General features: G+C 40.2%; 1 protein-coding gene across 1 annotated transcript in view; it reads left to right on the top strand.

Annotated features, from left to right (window-relative positions):
* The first annotated feature begins 3,267 nt into the window (after window positions 1-3,267).
* The window catches only part of LOC118896395 (molybdopterin synthase sulfur carrier subunit-like), a 33,411-nt gene continuing 15,826 nt past the window's right edge, over window positions 3,268-20,852 (top strand). Inside the window, exon 1 of the mRNA XM_036854167.1 lies at window positions 3,268-3,608. Coding sequence (XP_036710062.1) covers window positions 3,278-3,608 — 331 coding nt within the window. The 5' untranslated portion in view covers window positions 3,268-3,277. The remainder of the gene's footprint in view (window positions 3,609-20,852) is intronic.

Genomic DNA, 20,852 nt, shown 5'->3' on the forward strand with positions numbered 1-20,852 from the left:
AAAGGTGGTTAATTGGGGTACCACTATTTACTGGCTTCTCCTTCACCACAGCTGTTTCTGAAAATTTTAGTGCACTCAATTTAATCACTTCCACAATTCTTTGTTATTTGTATGTGCCCAACTCTGTAGAGAGGAAGGTGAATCCACCCCAATCGCTGCCCTCAGGGAGTTTGAATTCCAATAGAAGAAATTAATCATGACAAACTGCTATCCTGCAAGATAGAAGATCCAGCAACTTCCCTAGAACAATGAAAAGAACATGGGCTTTGAAGCCACAATTTTTTCCTTCCTCCCTTCCTTCCTTCCTTCCTTCCCTCCTTCCCTTCTTCCCTCCTTCCCTCCTTCATTTTGGCTGCGCCAGGTCTTAGTTGCGGCACACGGGATCTTCCTTGCAGCATGCAGGATCTTTAGTTGCAGCATGTGGACTCTTAGTTGCAGCATGTGGACTCAGTTGCGGCATGCATGTGGGATCTAGTTCCCCGACCGGGGATCGAACCCGGGCCCCCTGCATTGGGAGCGTGGAGTCTTGCCCACTGGACCACCAGGGAAGTCCCAAAACATGGGCTTTGGAATCAGACAGGCCAGGGCTTGAATCTAGTTCCTCCACTTGCTGGCAGTGTGACCTCAGTAAACTAACTCAGGCTCTCTGGGATGATTTCCTCATTGTTTTTTAATGGGAATCATTATTCCTACTTCATAGGATGGATATGAGGATTACAACTTACTTTCACCATTGCTGACCTTGTCATCGTCCTTCTTATTGTTATCTGTGAGTCTTGACCCAATTTGCATATTGGGAGGCAATCCAACCCACATTCCCAGAAGGCCTGGCCAGACTCTGGGGAGGCAGAGGCCAGTTGGGCCAGCTTCCTGCCCTCCAGGAGCTCCCAGCTTCGTGGGGCAAGTGACACAAATTCAGAGGACCACAGTCCACAGCCTAAGTGCCGTGGGAGACAGATACAGCAGAGGCATTGAGGTGGCTCCAAGGAGAGCTACGGCGCCAGAGTTGGGTCTCGAGCCATGAGTAAGATTTCGAGAGGCAGATGTGGGCAGGGAATGCATACTAGGTTGCCTCACTTCTCTAAACCTCAGTTTCCTCTTTTGTAAAATACAAATAATACCATTTACCTTTTGCCTGCTACTTTGAGGATTAAGTGGGATAAAGCCAGGGAAGCACCTACCACAGTGTCTGGTTCATACTAGGCACTGGATAAATGGAGGCAATTACTTTACTATTATGTTGGATAATAAAGCCCCAGTGGGTGGCCCCCTTCCATAATGGAATTATCTTCTTCCCTGTGACTCACCTCCAAGGGCTGGCCCAGAGGTTGGGATGTTCCAGGCTCCTGGGCAGGTTGGAACTACCAAGCTCCCTAGAGTACGGCCTTTATTCAGAAGAGATCAGTGCTCAGGAGAGCTCACCTCGTCTCACGCCCCCATTGTGCAAACAGAGACCCTTGATCCCCAAGAGAAAGAACATGAGTTCTTTCCCCCAGTGTCAGAGCTTGACCTCAAGCCCAGATTTCCACCATCTCAGAAGAGAAAGACCATGCCTCTGCGTCAGCCCAGGTCCTCCCAGCCTTGTCCTAAAGAGCCTGCTATGCAGGAGCCCAGAGAGACCTGTTGGGAAGAAGCAGGAGCACGGGGTGCTGGAGACCTGGGTTTAAATCCACCCAGTTGCTGTCTGAACCAGGGTCACAGCCCTTTCCCCTTCTAGGCCTCCATGTTCTGAGACTGGCTGGGGTGGGCTGAAATTCCCACCCGTGGCTGACTATCAAAAAAACACCAGGATAGCACAGACCAATCACTGCAGACACTGGCAGAGTCCTGGTGGTCCTCTCCTAGGCTAGGCATGAATCTTTTGCTTTTGGGGGAGGAATAAAATGTACAGCGTGTGCAGCATGTGTTTCCCAAAGTGAAAATGGGTCAAGCACACATCTCCCTGCCCTTCCCCCTCCTCCTCTCAAGTGCCTAGCACTGTGTCTCATACATGCTGGTTCCACCCCAATGTGTCCAACGTGTGTCCTGCAAGTTCTTCTTCCTGAGAAAGGTCTACATTCCAGAAGAAGAGACAGGGACCTCATGATTTTTTTTAAACTTAATTGAAGTATAATTTATACACCATTAAATTCACTATTTTAAGTGCACAATTCAATGATTTATAACATAAATTTACAGAGCTGCACAACCTCCACCATAGTCCAGTTTGAGAACATGTCCATCATCCCCCTAATTTCCCTCATGCCCATCACTCCCCACTCCCATCCCCAGCCCCAGGCAACCATTAATCTGCCTTCTGTTTCTATGGATTTGCTTTTCCTGGACCTTTCATGGAAATGGAATCAGATGATATGTGGTCTTTTGTGTCTGGCTTCTTTCACTTAGCATAATGGTTTTTGAAATTCATCCATGTTGTGGCATGTGTCAGTACTTCATTCCTTATCTCATTCATTTCACATCCCTGGTACCCTCCCAGTGCCTGGCACATAGTAGGTATTCAGGAAGGGGCTGAGGAATCTCACACGGGGACCAGAGGCCCTTCCAAAATGAGAGCAGCTACCAGCCAAAGAAATTCCAGTCAGTCCCCAAGCTGCTATGGATGAGGTGCTATTCCCCGTGCCCGCTACCAATGATGTGAATATAGCAATTTGTTTTCAAACTCGTGATTGTACACCAGTTGACCTGTCATGCTCTCAACTTCAGAGGTGTGCTGCAACATCCATCCACTTATTCTGAATTTGCTTTTATTCCCCACTCATCCTGTCTCTGAAAGCCATGGTGACACTCATTGCTCTGCAATTAACTCTCTTTCTTCAAACTTGAATTGCCTGAACTAGTTGGAGAAGAATGATATTCCAAATACAACTAGTCTCCAACTATTACTGTAGAATTGTCTCTTTCTCCCCTCAAGTCTATCCATTTTTGCTTCATATATTTTGGGACTCTATTTTCAGGTGTATATATGTTTATAGTTGTTACCTAATTTAATAATTATTGATGGATTAAGTTTTTATCAATATATATTGTCCTTCTTTGTCTCTTGTAAACTTTTTGCTTAAAATCTATTTTATCTCCAAAGCACAGGCAACAAAAACAAAATAACAAATGAGACTACATCAAACTAATAAGTTTCTGCACAGCAAAGGAAACAATCAACAAAATGAAAAGGCACCTATGGAATGGGAGAAAAATATTCGCAAACCATATATCTGATAAAGAGTTAATACCCCAAATATACAAAGAATTCGGGGATACCGGGCTAGGGTTCCCTGGCGGGATGGTGCCACGGTGCCAGGTGGAAGTGTTGTATTTTGCAAAAAGTGCTGAAATAACAGGAATTCGCTCAGAGACCATTTCTGTGCCACAAGAAATAAAAGCATTGCAGCTGTGGAATGAGATAGAAATGCGCCATTCTGGATTGGCTGATGTCAGAAATCAGGTGATATTTGCTGTTCCTCAAGAATGTGTCGAGCTTGGAGGTCAGCTCCTCCTGCTTCAATCAGGAGATGAAATTGCCATTATCCGTGCCCCCCCCCCACCATTAGTGGAGGATAGTGCTTTTGAGCCACGTGGGAAAAATATAAATGAAGTTGAAGAGAAATCTAAAGGTATAATAAAATTCACATCTGAGAAACTTTCAGTAGATGAAGTCTCACAGCTGGTAATTTCTCCACTCTGTGGTGCAATATCCCTATTTGTAGGAACTACAAGGAATAACTTCGAAGGGAAAAAGGTCATTAGCTTAGAATATGAAGCAATGGCAGAAAATGAAGTCAGAAAAATTTGTAGTGACACTAGGCAGAAATGGCCAAACATATAGCAGTGTTCCATCGACTTGGCTTAGTTCCAGTGTCAGAAGCAATCATTATGTTGTGTCCTCAGCCCATAGGGCTGCATCCCTCGAAGCTGTGAGCTATGCCAGTGATACTTTAAAAGCCAAGGTACCCATATGGAAAAAGGAAATGTATGAAGAATCATCATCATCTTGGAAAAGAAACAAAGAATGCTTTTGGGCAACTGATGATTAAACCACTTAGGTTTTTAGAGTCCTAAAATTTAAACTTGGTAAATTCTTATCTTTGATCATGTTTTGATTTTTCTTCTCCAGAAGATAGTTTACTGAACATAATCTTTTATGTTACACCAGTGGAACAAAAGAGAGAAAAAAAAGCAAAATAAATAAGCAAACTAAATGAGTGCTTAGGATGAGGGCTTATAGAGGAAAGAAAGGCTTTAGGGAAAAAAATGGAAGAATAATTTAAATGTAAGGAAAGATGCCTGTGTTAGACATATTATTCTATGACTAAGTTCTAACTGTAACTTGACTTACACTGAGGTGTGGCCCCTCCTCAGTGACTGTCTCAGAGGCTGCCCCCAACCCCCTACCCCTATGCCCAGTGATATCATTGTTGTCAGGGAAGAGTTTGAGAATGTAGGCAGAACTGGAAGGTATAAAAAGTCCTTATCGGATACTCTTGGTATGATATATTTTTAGAATTTATATATTTTTTAAATAAACATGATTTTAAAAGTTTAAAAAAAAAAAAGAATTCATACAACTCAACAGCAAAAGAGCAAATAACCCGATTTTTAAAATGAGCAAAGGACCTCAATAGACATTTCTCCAAAAAAGACATAGAGATGGCCAACAGGTACATGGAAAGATGCTCAACATCACTAACCATCAGGGAAATGCAAATCAAAACCACACCTGTAGGATGGCTATTATCTAAAAGTCAAGAGATAACAAGTGTTGGTGAGGATGTGGAGGAAACCGAACTCTTGTGCCCTGTTGGTGGGAATGCAAATTGGTGCAGCCACTATGGAGAACAGTGAGAAGGTTCCTCAAAAAATTAAAAATAGAACTATCATATGACCCAGCAATCCCACTTCTGGATACATATCTGAAGCGAATAGAATCACTACCTCATAGGGATATCTGCACTCTGGTGTTCATTGAAGCATTATTCACAATAGCCAAGGTATGGAAACAACCTGAGTCCATCAACAGATAAACTGGTAAAGAAATGTGGTACATACATACTATGGCATATTATTCAGCCTTTGAAAAAAAAAAGAAAGAAAATCCTGCCACTTGCAATAACATGGATAAACCTGAAGAACATTATGCTGAGTAAAATAAGCCAGACACAGAGACAAACATCACATGATCTTACTTACATGTGGAATCTGAAAAACAAACAAACAAAAACAAGCAGAACTCATAGCAACAGAGAGTAGAATGGTGGAGAGATATCCATCAAAGGGTACAAACTTTCAGTTATAAGATGAATAAGTTCTGGAAACCTAATGTACAGTATGGTGTCTGTAGTTAATAATAACATATTATATACTTGAATTTTGCTAAGAAAGTAAATCCCAAGTGTTCTCACCACCCACACAAAATGGTAACTATGGGAGGTGATGGATATGTTAGTTTGATGGGGATAATTATTTCACATGTATAATTATAATTTAATGTGTTTTGTCCAATAATAATGTAGTCACCCCTGTTCTCTTTTGCTCATTATTTGCATAGAATATCTATGTTAAAAACAGTAAATGCCCGCTTCTGCAGGACAACCGATAGACCTGTATCCAGAATGATGCTCCAGGTCTCCATGGAGCCTAGTAATAGAGATAAGAACAAAAAAAAAAAAACTATAAGGTAAGGCAATGTATCCCATAAAGATGTACATCACACATCTAAGATGCTATGGAAGACCTTCAACTCAATGATTCATTCGTACCTTCATTTTACAGCCCCTGAGCACCTATTCTATGCCACGGCCTGAGCTGAACACAGCGCGGAGGCATTCATGGCCCCTGTGCTCTAGGACTTAGAGGATGATGCAGGCAAGCAGGGCCATTTTAAGACATTCATAGGCTATATCTAAGTTTCCATATCTTTGAAATGGTGATAATAGCACAACTTCATAAAAATGCTGTAAGGGGTAAATTAGTTTAAAATGTGCAAAGCATTTAGAACAGTGCCTAGTACATGTAAGCACTCAATAAATGTTACCTATCATCAATCATCATCATCATCATCATCATCATCACCAACTTTAATTACTTTTTCTTTGGAAGCTGTATCCCACCAGTTAAATTTTAAAATTTTGTACTGTAAAAACAATTTTTAGCGTAAACATTTTACATTTTAGTGTAAAAATGTTTTACTGTAAAGTAAGTAATTTTTCTTTAGAGCTTATAATTAATTTCAGATTTGCAGTTTTCTTTTCATGTTTGGGAGCTAATAAATTTTGCAAAAGTGCTTGAAAAGCTTATAAGACCATCCCTCTAGACTCCTGTGGATAACATAAACCTACCCAGAGTGACCATGTAAGGCTGCACAGGTGGTTTTTACTGTACAACTCTAAGGAAAACCAATCTCATAGACTATGAAGTGAATGCCCCCATCCCCAGAGATGTGTACTGCTGCAGCCCTGGCCCTGCAGGTGAGGAAATCAAGGATAGACACACAATGCAATAAAGATCATTTCCAATTGGGAGAAAAGAGATGACTTTATGGAGGGATGACATCTGAGCCAAGTCCTGAAGAGCAGAAAGACTTCAGTCCACAAAGATGCTGTGAGAAGGGCAATCCAGGAAGAAGGGATAATAAGAGCAAAGGCAGGGAATTCTCTGGTGGTCCAGTGGTTAGGACTCTGTGCTTCCACTGCAGGGGGCATGGGTTCGATCCCTGATCGGAGAACTGAGATCCCACAAGCTGCACAGCACGGCCAAAAAAAAAAGAGCAAAGACAAGGTGTACATCTGTGGAAGAGTACAATCTGTTTGGCTGGAGCAAAAGATGTGTGAAGGGTGGAAGAAGGAAATGAGCTTGGAGAGAGATAAAGGAGCCAGATCAGGGATGGCTTTGAATGCCAGGCTTACAGTTTAAACTTTGTCATGTGGGCAGTAAGTTGTCATTGCATGTTTTTGAGGGGGGACGTATCATAATCAGAGCTGTGCCTTAGGAAAGTTCCTCTGGCTGCTGGTGTGGGGGGTGGGCTGGAGGGGGCAGAAGCTGGAGATAGGAGGCCTGTAAGAAGATGGTTACAATTCTGGAAGTTAGAAGTCCAAAATCAAGGTGTTGGGAAGGTCATGCTCCCTCCAGAGGCTTTAGGGAAATCTGAATCCAGTTGTTGTCTCTTCTGCTGGCTGTTGGCATTCCTTGGCTTGTGGCTTCTCACTCTAGTCTCTGCCTCCTTCTTCACATGCGCTTCTCCTCTTCTTTTTGTGTCTCTCCTCTGTGTGTCTTTCATAAGGGCATTTGTCATTGGATTTAGGGCAGATCTCAAAATCTTGGAGTTAATTAAATCTGCAAAGACTCTTTTTCCAAATAAGGTCACATTCACAAGTTCCAGGGATTAGGACATGGACATATCTTTTGGGGGGCTCCCTTTCAATCCACTACACACCTGTTGGCAAGAATGTGGAAAAATTAGAACCCTCATATACTGCTGATGTGAATGTAAGATGGTACAGCCACTTTGGAAATAGTCTGGCAGTTTCTCAAAAATGGTAACCTAGAGTTACCACGTGATCCAATGATTTCACTCCTAGATATATACCCCAGAGAAATGAAAGCGTGTCCACACAAAAACCTGTACATGAAAGTTCATAGCAGCATTATTCATATTAGCCAAAAAGTAGAAAGAATCCAAATGTCCATCAACTGATGAATGGATCAATAAAACGTGGTAAAGCCATACAATAGGATATTGTTCAGCAATAAAAAGAAATTAAGTGCTGACTCATGCTACAGCATGGATGAATCTTGAAAACATTCCAGTATGCTGAGTGAAAGAAGCCGTCCACAAAGAGCCATATATTGTATGATTTCATTTATATGAAATGTCCAGAATAGAAAAATCTATTAGTTAGATTAGTGGTTGCCTAAGCTTAGGCGTGGGGATGTGGAAGAAGAGGATGGAGTTGAGGAGGAATAGGGAGAGACTACTAATAGGTACGGGGTTTAAGGAAAGTGATAAAAATGCTCTAATGTTGACTGCAATGATGCTTGCACACCTCTGCGAATATACTAAAAAACACTGAAGTGTGCCTTAAGTGGGTGAATGGTATGGTATGTGAATTATATCTCAATAAAGCTGTTATTTAAAAAGTAAATGTGTAGCACTGCACCCAGCTCAAAGAATTTCCTCAATACGCCGGAGTTACCCTCCCCCCAGTTCCACCTTCCTGTGAATACTCTGACAGGGGTCCATTACAAAGGCCCCACCTGGAGACAAAGGTGTGTAAATTAGGGACGCATTCAGATTAGCTGGCCACAGTCGCTCAGGCACATTCAAATATTTCCTCCAGCTACACGGAGGAAGCTGCAAGACTGTTGAAGATTCAGAGATGAATTGCGCATGCACCCAACCCTCAAGATGCTCTTTCACAGAATGAAAAAGAGTGCGGTCTTTGTCTTCCTGCTCCTCTAAAATTGCCTTAATTAATCTCTCTTCTCTTCTCCCCCGCTCCACGCTCCGGAAGATTTTCTCAAAGAAAACTGCAATAATTATGTATTTACCATTGTCAAAACCACGCTTGTTTCTTTTAAAGGGAAACATATTTAACCTTAGCAGATTTCCCAGATTCAATTGCCCACGGGACACCTTACAAATGATCTTGCCCAACCACCTCATTTTACTGATGGGGAAAATGACACCCTACAGGAACGGGGAAGAACTCACTCATAGTCACAGAACATCAAGAGCAGAAACCAGATGCACACCCCAGGCTTCTGATTCCAACCTAAGGCTCTTTTCCCTTTAACATTGGAAATTGATGACATCGGCATCTTGTTTGTTTAGATGCACCGATCTCTGATTACCTCTGTGCTCCTCGTGACAGTGAGAGAGGAAACGTGGAGGAGTAGTTAAGAGCATGGATCCTAGAGCCAGGCTGCCTGGGTTTAAGTCCTGGCTCCACCACCAGCTGGGAGTCCTTGAGACAGTCAACTGAATCTCACTGTCCTCCGACATCCTCATCTTCAATACGGCGAAGGCGAGACCAGTACCTCCCTCACAAAGTCGTTGTGAGGATTACATGATTTAACATGCATAAATTAATGTTCATAACTTGCCTCAAAGTTGCCTGGTAAAACAGGAAGGAAATTCTGACACAGGCTACAACACGGATGAACCTTGAGGACATTATGCTAACCGAAATAAGCCAGTCACAAAAAGACAAATACTGTATGATTCCACTTATATGAGATGCCTAGAGAAGTCAACTTCATAGAAACAGAAAGCAGAATGGTGGTTGCCAGGGTCTGGGAAGAGAGGGGAATGGTGAGTAGTTGTTTAATGGGTTCAGAGTTTCAGTGCTGCAAAATGAAAAAGAGTTCTGCACAATAATGTGAATATATTGTACTTAACACTACTGACCTGTACACTTAAGTTAAGGTGGTAAATTTATGTTATGTGGGGTTTTTTAGGTATTCCTGGCACTCGGGGAGAGCTGCAGTCACTTACTATCCAGTTTTGTCATGGTTTGATGAGCAAAAGTGACCGCAGACACTCACCCTTAGTAGCTGCTTTAGGTTCCCTGGAGGCAAAATGTCCTCATAGAGAAGTTCCTCCTTCTCTACCAGGACTTGAACTCTAACATAACAATTGCAACCCAGCAGTGAAGCAAGTTGTCGTCACTCCCAACATGCTCCATCCCAGAGGGCTCCCATCTGAGGCTTCTGCAGCTGTAACTCCTCCAAGACTCCATCTTCCTTCCTTCAGAGCTTAGGTCAAAGCCCTGACCTCAGAAGCCTTCCTCCACCTCCTGGCAGGCTGCCTCCAGTTCTCCTGCTTCTGAGAATAGCTGACAATCTCTCTGGGGCCTTTCTACCTAGGATTAGCGTCCTGGTTTTACAGTCCAACAGTGTGTGAGGGCAGGATGCAATCCCGCAAGCAGAGGTGCTTAGCCTGTTGGATGCACATCTGAATGGATGAGTTGAACTTTCATGGAGCTTCCAGGTCCACAAATACTTCCTGCACAGTAATGGATCCCTTTCACTTCACGCATTTGCGTATTCCTCTCTCTGAAAGCACTCAGCACTCCCTGCCTTATACAACTGACAGGAGGTATGCGCAAGGCTTCTCTCCGCTCAAGACCACGAGCTCCCTGAAGGAAGGGACCAGGGCTGAGCCATCTTTGTACCCAGGGTATTTATCACAAAATTTTACTCAGGGTTGAGACGAAAATATGTTGAACTAAATTTGTTTTACTATTTTTGAAAAAGATTTTACGTTCCAAAATATTAACCACAGCATTATTTATACTAGGAAAAAACTGAAAATAACCTAAATATCCAGCAATAAGAAAATGACTAAGTTAATTATAATGAAGCTTGATGAAACATTCTGTAGCCATTCAAAATAATAAGTATGAACAATGAGTAACAAGATAGAAAAGTTTTATGAAATGAAGTAAAGCAGAGAAAGTAGGTCATGGAGATGTGTACACAATCTGACTACCGCTATAATTATCAACATATATTAAATGCTAAGCATTTTATAAACATTTTCCCACTTACTTCTTACGACTCTTTGGATTAGGTATTATAATCCCCCTTTTCCAGATAAGAAAATGGAGGTTTGTAGAGGTTAAGTACCACGCTTCAGGTCTCACATTTGATGAGACATACAGGCATGACCCAGACCCAGGTGGTCTATGCCAGCCCCAAAGTCCAAGCCCTTAACCACTTTGTTACACTGTCTTCCGGCAAAACCAACTCTATAAGTATAGTGGTATTCTCAGAGAAATGAAAGCTGAAACTTCAGGCAATAGGTGATGAGTATCATATTAATAATATTATTCAACATCATTTGAATAGTAATTTTAAAATATTTTAGGGATAAGAAACAGGATGCCAATGATAGAATTTCATGAGGGCAGCAAGGTGGAAGGATATCTGGAGACAGGGTATGCCCCTGAACAAGCATCTGAGAGCTGGCTAGATTGATGGGGGAGCTCCTTTACTGGGAAGGGAAGCATGATTTGTTCAGTTCAGTGAGGCCAGCACAGGGCACCAAAACCTTGGGGAATGCTTGGTGAATGAATGAAGGAAGGAAGGAATGAGTGAATGAATGGGTGAGTGACCCTGAGAGCTGCTTAGGAGGCTACTGGTGCTAACTGTTGGGAGAAGTAATGGGCTGGTTCCTGGGACAGAGGGTATGAGTCCCAGGAACGTGTGTATGTGTGTATGTGGGGCTGTGTGCATGCGCGCACATGTGTAGGTGGGACTGGGAAAGCAGGAGGAAGAGGCAGGAGCCTTTGAGAGGCTGGGATCCAAGCAGCTTGGATTTAGTCATTCTCTCAGCTCTAACCTCTCTCAGCTAACGGTATGGATCTCCGCCTGAGATCACCAAGAATCCTGTGGAGGTTCAGCCATCCATCCTGGCTGCCCTACTCCCGCCGCCTCTGGCTCCACCTCAGTTCCACCCATTCCAGCCTCAGCTTCAGTCTGCTCTCCCTTTGCCTGAAAGGTTTGGGCTTCCTGCAGACAAATTGCGTGTGCTCACTGCTTTATCTCCATTATCTCATTCCATTCCTCCAGCAACCCTGAAGGTAGGTTTCATGATTATTCCCTGAAGTATAATGGTAAATATATATTTGGTCTTTGCCTCTAGTCCCTGGCACAGAGCTCCTCAAACCTTTGGAATTTCCTGAGTGATAGGCGTGACAGGAGTGTCTTTTGTTACTCCCTATAAGTTTCTTTCAACCATACCCAGTGTATGCTAATGAGGTCACTCATGAGACCTCCCAATAGCTTCAGGATGAGGGCTGGTTACCCAAAAGATCAAGACTTGATTAGAGGGTTGAAACTTTCAGCCCTACCTTCCCACCCCTTACCTGGGAGGGAATGGGGGAGGGCAGGGGTGGGGAGATAGGATGGAGATTGAGTTCAGTCACCACTGGCCAATGATTTGTATGATTGTATACAATCAATCATATGTAATGAAGCCTCCATTATATTTAAAAAAAAAAAAAACCTAAAAGATGAGTTCAGAGAGCTTCTGGGTTGAGGAACACATCAAGGTGCTTGGGTCGTGGTGCACTCCCACTCCATGGGAACAGAATCTCCTCTACTCGGGACTCTGGGATCTCATGCTATGTACCTCCTCATCTGGCTGTTCATTTATATCCTTCATAATAAACTGCAATAGTAAGTATAGCATTCTCTGGAGTTCTGTGAATTGTTCTCGCAAATTATTGAACCTGAGGAGGGGGGTTGTGGGAAACCCTGACTGTGTAGCCAAGTCTGGCACGTAACCTGGGGACCCACTACTTGTGAAGTGAGGGCAGTCTTGTGGGACTGCGCCTTTAATCTGTGAAGTCTGACAGTAGCTCCGGGTATCAATGTTAGAATTGAACTGAATTGCAGGACACCTAGTTGGTGTCAGAGAGCTGGACAAGCGGTGTTGGAAAACACACCACATACCTGGTGTCAGGGGAAGGAAAAAAAACCCTCATTCCCATTTTACAGATGAGGACCCTGTGACTTGGAGAGGGAAAACATATTGTCCACAGTCACACCCCTGGCAAAAGCTGAGCACAGGGTCTGCTGGACAAGGTTGAAGTCCTAAGTATGTCATTACAACTCCCTCACCTTCACAGGGGATTAGGGAACCCTGTTTCCTTCATTCATGAGCGGCTTCAAGGGGCCATTGAGATGATGAACATGCAACCACTTTGTAAATTGGGGAGACAAGAATTGGAGAACAAAAAGGCCTGCCGTGGGTTCGAATCCCAGCTTCATTGCTCATTTCTTGGGTGACCACGAATAGTTAACCTCTCTGGACTTACTTCCTCACCTGCAAAATGAGGGAAATATCACTGACCAGTGAGGATTTAATTAGATATCAGATGTCAGGCACTCCACACACTCCCTAACACAGAAAGCTCTAGTAAATAGTAGCTCTTAATAATAGCAACATGTTAAATCCAGGAGCTCACTAAGCATAGTATTTATTTTTTTAACCAAAAGACAGGAAGACATAGTGTCAAAGCCATATGATATCAGGGAATGCGATTTACATGGAAATAAGAAAATTCTGAATAAACAAAACTAGCCAAGCCTGGTGTGAAAATAAGACCCTGAGGCTCTGGTATTCTTTTTTTTTTTTTTTTTGTCAGCTCTGGTATTCTTATAAGTCATTTTGCCTGTCATTCTTGTTTCATTTCCCTAGCTCTCTGTGGGGATGGGTTTTTAAATAATTTGCTAATTTGCAAACAAATCCTCATTCAAGGTGATCAGCAAGTACCCTCCATTCCTTTTCATTCATCCAACTATCTGTCTATTTACACACATTTACCCAGGAGCTGCTTTTGGCCAGGCCCTGCAGTAAGTGCTGGTGAACACAGTGGCAAACCCAGACCCATTCCTGGCACCGAGGAACTTCTAGTCTAGTCCAGAAAACAAACAAATCAATCACCTGGTACAGGAAAGGTACAGCTTCCCTGAAGAGGTGGCACATGAGGAGCCACCTGGTGAATGGTTGGGAGAGAGAGGTGAGGGCAAGTCAGGACAAGGTAAGAGAAAAGCCAGAGAGTTGTTTGGAAAAAAAGGGCAAGTAAGGAGATGTGGTGGAGGAGGAGCCTGGTGAGATGGGAAGAACCCTATCTTAAAGGATGGCACTGGGACTTTGTACCAGATTAAACATCTGCTTGAGCTAGAAAAAGTGGGCAGGGACAGGGAGTGGGGAAGATTCATCATGGCCACCCAGGAGGGTTTTTGTTTGTTTTGTTTTTAGTCCTAGGGTTTCAAAGGGACTAGACTCTGAACCCAGCTCTATATTAACCTCTTGTTTGATTTTGGCAAACCACCATTGTCTCTCTAAGCCTCATTTTTTTTATTGAAGTATAGTTCATTTACAATGTCATGTTAGTTTCAGGTAGACAACACAGTGATTTATATATATATACACATACATATACATATATATTTTTTTCAGATTCTTTTCCATTATAGGTTATTGCAAGATATTAAATATAGTCCCCTGTGCTATACAGTAGGTCATTGTTGTTTATCCATTAGTAGTAGTAGTAGTAGTGTATAACTGTTAATCCCAAACTCCTAATTTATTCCTCCCCCACATCCCGCCTTGTTAACCATAAGATTGTTTTCTATGTCTGTGAGTCCGTTTCTGTTTTGTAAATAAGTTCACTTGTATCATTTTTTTAGGTTCCACATATAAGTGATACCATATTTGTCTTTCTCTGCCTGACCTACTTCACTTAGTATGATAATCTCTAGGTCCATCCATGTTGCTGCAAATGGCATTATTTCATTCTTTTTTATGTCTAAGCTTCATTTTTATCAACTCTAACTGAGGCTGAGAGAGGAGAGGAGATGAATTCAAGATTACAAAACTTGAACCCCAAATCCAGGCTCAAACTGGTCTGTTCATATCTGATTCTGGGGGGAAGAGTGCTTATAAAATTGAATATCACTGAAAGGATCTTGGATGAATTACATAAATAAAATAAATAGTGTGCACATGAGTAGGGCTGTGGCTAGTGTCTGTGGCAGGGATAGTGTCTGTGGCAGGATGGCATAGAACCTAAGTGTTTATAAATTCAAAATAAGGATAAGATTGAATAGATTGGTATGTGAGGCTACCTGAACAAAATCAAACACAGACAGCATTCACTCTTCTCACTCCAAAAAAAGGACTACCTTGCCCACATCCTTTAAGATTATAAGGATATGGACAAGCAGGAAAAATGAAGCAGTTATCAATCCCTGGTCTCAGAGGATTCAGCTATGAACTGGTTTCTATCCAATTCCTATCCAAAACCTACCTGAAATTTGGCACTATCTATTAGAGATTTGAAATATTTATACCCTAAAAAAAAAAAAAAAAGATAAAATAATATATCTATGCCCTATGACCTAGTAATTCTACTTCTGGGAATCAATTCTAGAAAAAATAGTGAAAGATGCAGACGAAGACTCATGTACAAATATATTCATCAACACATAGTTTATAATAACAAAATTTGGAAACAACTTAAATGTCTGTTTTAGACTGGATTTCCCCGGAAGCAGACCCTGAGGCAAGGTTGTGAATGCACGTAGTTTATTTTAGAAGTGATTCCAGGAAGCACCAGTAGAGGAGTAAGGAAACAGGTCAGGGAAGGAAAGAAAGCCTCTAAAGGGAGAGTTATTAAGCAGGTTTCCACCATGGATGAGTGGAGCTCAATCCCATTAGGAAACACTGGGAAACAGTGTAGACCACACCTCAGAGCTATCCCACCTGGTGAATGAGGAAGCTTGGGCATTTACCCACCAACTCCCCATCTGTCATTGTTTGATGTGGCTTCTGGGAGCATTAACTTCCTAAAATGTCCATTTTGCAGCACATGTGGACTAAGAGGAGAGTTGTAGGTATTCATAGTAAGCAGCCTCCAATGTGCAGAGGTAAGTGCCAAGGTGATTCAGGGAAGACACTGACAATTTCCAACAACAGGTGAATGATGGATTATCAGAGGCCAATAAAAAATTGCTTTTTAATGCTGAAGAAAATTGAAACTTCTTTCGCAGAATGCAATAGAAAAGAAAAAAAAGACTAAATAGTGAAAGACAATATGATAGACATAGAGGAAAAACAAGCATAAGCCAACAAACACGTAATTGGTGTTCCTTAAGAGATTAGAATAAATGAAACAAGCTATAATAAAAGCTATAAAAGAGAATTTTCCAGACATGAAAAATGACCTAGTGAGAATTGAAAGGCTTTAGCACTTCCTGTGCAAAATCAATGAAAAAGACTCCATTTAAATGTATTCTGGAAAGCAGAATCATAAGCAATAAAAAGGGGAAAATCTCCACCGACAGAAAAAAGTTAACACAGAGAACAAAACTCAAACTGCGTCAACTTCATCTGCAAAAGTAGCGTGAAAGGTAATAAAGTAACATATACAGAGTTTTGAAGTTAAAGATGTTGTGAACTAATAACTTTACATAAGACCCATTGACTTTCACATAGAAGGGAACGAAGAAACTTGGGAGAGTAGTTCACTTGTTAAAGAAAGAGGGAAATGATACAGCACCCAAGGCATTTCCAAAGATAAAGTTCTTATAAAAACTAATAGCTCACAGTCAGAAATGTAACACACACACAAGATGACATATCAGAACCACAAAAACTGCAGACTTAAGCTATTAGAATTATCAGAATAATTGTGTATCAAGAAATAAAAGAGTCTTGAAAATATGAGCACAGGATATAAAGATAACTAAGTTTTTGTAAAATACTTTACCCAACAATAGCAGAATACATATTCTTCTCAAGCTCATATGGAACAATTACTAAGATAAACCACATTCTGGGCCATAAAACACATCTTAACAAATTAAAAAAAAATAGAAATCTACAATGTATGCTCTCAAACCACAATAGAATTAAACTAGAAATCAATAACAGGAAGTCCCAGTTAATGCAATATGACAAGAAAAGTAAATAAAGGTATACAGATTGGGAAGGAGGAAACAAAACTATCTTAGTTCACAGATGACAGGATTGCCTATGTAGAAAATCTCAAAGAATCAACAACCACAAAAAACTCCTGGAACCAATACCAATTATATATAGCAAGGTTGCAGGATACAAGGTTAATATACAAAAGTCAATTCCTTTCTTACACACCAGCAATGAACAATTGGAATTTGAAATTAAAATACAGTACTATTTATATTAGCACCAGAAAGAAAGGAAGAAGGGAGGGAGGGAGGAAGGAAGGGGAAAAAATACTTAGGTATAAATCTAGCAAAATATGTACAAGATCTAAATAAGAAAAATTATGAAACTCTGACCAAAAAAATCAAAGAAGAACTAAACAAATGGAGAAATTGTCTATGTTCATGGTTAAGAAGACTCAAGATTGTTAAGATATCAGTTCTTGCCAACTTGATCCATAGATTCAACACAATCCCCATCAAAATCCAAGCAATTTCTTTTGTGGATATTAAAAAACTGATTCTAAAGTTTATATGGAGAGACAAAAGACCCAGAATTGCTGACACAATATTGAAAGAGAACAAAGTCAGAGAACTGACACTATTCAACTTCAAGACTGACTATAAAGCTACAGTAATCAAGACAATGTGGTATTGGCAAACAAAACAAAACAAAAACAAAAACAATAAAAAATAGATCAATGGAATAGAATACAAAGCCCAGAAACAGACCCGTACAAAGAGTCAAATGATCTTTAACAAAGGAGCAAGTGCAATTCAATGGAGAAAGGATACTTTTTTCAACAAATGACTCTGAAACAACTGGACATCCACACGCAAAAGAGAGAGAGAGAGAAAAAACAATCTAGACACAGACTTTACACCCTTCACAAAACTTGTCTCAAAATGGATCATAGACCAAAATATGAAATGCCAAACTATAAAACTCCTAGAAAATAACACAGGAGAAAATCTAGATGGCCTTGGGTTTAATAATGACTTTTTAGATAAAACATCAAAGGCATGATCCATGAAAGACAAAAATGATAAACTGGACAGACTTCATTAAAATTAGAAACCTCTCCTCTGTGAAGACACTGCAAAGAGAATGGGAAGACAAGCCACAGGCTAGGAGAAAATATTTGCAAAAGACATATCTGATAGTATTCTGTTACCCAAAATTAACAAAGAACTTTAAAAACTCAGCAATAAGAAAACAACCCAATTTTTTAAATGGGCAAAGATCTGAACAGACACCTCACCAAGAAAAGATATACAGATGACAAGTGACATCATATATCATTAGGGAATTGCAAATTAAAACAACATGAGATACCACTACACACCTATTAGTACACTGAAAATCCAAAACACTGACAATACCAAATACTTGCAAGGCTGTAGAGCAACAGGAACTCTCAGTGCTAGTGGGAATGTGAAATGGTAGAGCCACTTTGGAAGATAGTTTCGTAGTTTCTTAGAAAACTAAACTTATTCCTAACACACGGTCCAGCAATCATGCTCCTTTGTATTTACCTAAATGAGCTGAAAACTTATGTCCACATTAAGACCTGTATACAAATATATACAGCAACTTTATTCATAGTTGCCAAAACTTGGAAGCAACCAAGATGTCCTTCACTAGGTGAATGGATAAATAACTGTGGTACCTCTGCACAATGAAATATTATTCAGTGCTAAAAAGAAATGAGCCATAAGACCATGAAAAGACATGGAGGAACTTTAAATTTATATTACTAAGTGAAGGAAACTAATGTGAAAAGACGCCATACTGTTTGATTCCAACTATATGACATTTCTGGAAAAGGCAAAACCATGGAGTCATTAATAAGATAGTTGCCAGGGGTTTGAGGGAAGGAGGTATGAATAGGTGGAGCACAGGGGATTTTTAGGGTAGTGAAACTATTCTGTACTATAAGGATGAATACTTGTCCTTATACATTTGTCAAAACCCATAGAATGTAAACACAAAGTGTGATCCCTCATGTATACTACGGACTTGGTTGATATGTCAATACTGGTTCATCAGTTGTAACAAATATACCTCTGGCTAGGGATGTAGATGGTGGGGGAGGTTGGGGGCATTGCAGGGAATAGGTAGGAACTCTCTGTATTTTCCATTCCATTTGCTGTGAAACTAAAATGACTCCAAAAAATAAAATCTATTGATTTTTTAAAAACCGACTTAAGAAGAAATATAAAACCAAGTAGTCCTATGATCAAATATACTGAATTAAGTGTTGAAAATATTTTTATAAAGAAACACATCCAGAAGATTTGAGTAGCAAATTCTATCAAACATTTAAGAAAAAAATAATTCTATAGAAAATAAGGACCTATTCCCCAATTTTTTAGTAAGTATACCATAATGGATATGAAAACTTGAAAATAACATTAAAAGAAAGGATAATTCAGACCAACCTTATATATGAGCTAGATGTAAAACTTTCAAACAAAATATTAGCAAATCAAATTCAGAAATATATAAAAATGATAATACATTATGTTCCAGTTAAGCTTTATCCCTCAAATGCAAGGTTGTTCAACATTTTTAAAAATCAGATTTTTTTTGTTCACTTCTGTTTTATTGAACATCTTCTTTTCACTTTTAAAAACTATTTTAAGAAACATTGCTATGTTTGCACATAAGTCCCCATTTACACCTTTGTGCTAAATTTCTTTCTGTAGAGATTATAACAATTTATATTCTGTGATAGTGTTTGAGAACACCTGTTTTACATACTGCGAGCAGCACTGAATGTTAACCCTCATAAATAACGCAATTTTGTAGGCAACAAATAGCATTTCCTTATTTTAACTTGCATTTATTTGATTACTCAGGAATAATCAGATTTTCATGTTTATTAGACATTTGTATTTCTTCTAGAAATGGGCTTTTTATTCATTCTTCCATTTTGGTTTTATGTTTTTCTTATTAAGATGGCCAATTTTATATTAAGAATATTATCAGTTGTCTACATTATTATTGTAAATATTTTTCCAATTTCTTGCTTGATTAAAAATCAGATTAACATTAACAGATTAAAGAATGTAGTTATTTCAACAGATGGAGAAAAGACATATGAAAAATCAACATCCGGGACTTCCCTGGTGGTGCAGTGGTTAAGAATCCACCTGCCAATGCAGGGGACGTGGGTTCAATCCCTGGTCAAGGAAGATCCCACAAGCCATGGAGCAACTAAGCCCGTGCGCCACAACTACTGAGCCTGTGAGCCACAACTACTAAAGCCTGCGTGCCTAGAGCCCATGCTCCGCTACAACAGAAGCCACCACAATGAGAAGCCCAGGCACCACTACAAAGAGTAGCCCCTGCTCGCCTCAACTACAGAAAGCCCGCGCGCAGCAATGAAGACGCAACACAGCCAAAAATTAAATAATTAAAATAAAAATTAAAAAATAAAAAATAAATAAATACTGATCCTATTAAAAAGAAAAGAAAAATCAACATCCAACTTATGACAAAATTTCCTAAAATCTAGGTATAGAGGGAAACTTCTTAACCTGATAAGTGTACCCCTAAAAAATTACAGCAAAATATAATATTTAATTGTGAAAATTAAAATATTCTTTTAGGATAGAGATCAAAACAAGGATGTCATGTATTATCACTTCCATTCATCATTGTATTGAAAGTGATAAGGCAAAAAAAAAAAGGAAAAAGTTACTTATGTGTGTGTGTATATATATATATATATATATATATATATATATATATATATATATATATATATATATCTGAAAAGTGTCATTACTCACAGATTATATGATTATCTACAATTGAAAACCCAAAGAAGTTTAGAATAAATTATTAGATTTTTAAGAGAATCGAACCAGTTACTGGATACAAAAACAATCTTAAAAAAAAAAATCAGTTGTAATTATATCCATCAGCAACAAACAAGTAGATAAATGCAGTTTAAGAACAGCTAACATTTCTTTTTCTTTTTTCATTAATTTATTTTATTTATTTTTGTCTGCGTTGGGTCTTTGTTGCTGCGCGCGGGCTTTCTCTAGTTGCCGCGAGCGAGGGCTACTCTTCCTTGTGGTGCGGGGGCTTCTCATTACAGTGGCTTCTCTTGCTGCAGAGCACGGGCTCTAGGTGCGCGGGCTTCAGTAGCTGTGGCACGCGGGCTCAGTAGTTGTGGCGCACAGGCTTAGTTCTCTGTGGCATCTTCCCGGACCAGGGATCAAACCCGTGTCCCCTGCACTGGCAGGCAGATTCTTTACCACTGCGCCACGAGGGAAGTCCCTAACATTTCTTAAGTCAGACAGAGAAAGACAAATACTGTATGATCTCACTTATATGTGGAATCTAGAAAAGCTAAACTCAGAAACACAGAGTA

This window comes from Balaenoptera musculus, chromosome 6, assembly GCF_009873245.2.
Source record: "Balaenoptera musculus isolate JJ_BM4_2016_0621 chromosome 6, mBalMus1.pri.v3, whole genome shotgun sequence".
NCBI lineage: Eukaryota > Metazoa > Chordata > Mammalia > Artiodactyla > Balaenopteridae > Balaenoptera > Balaenoptera musculus.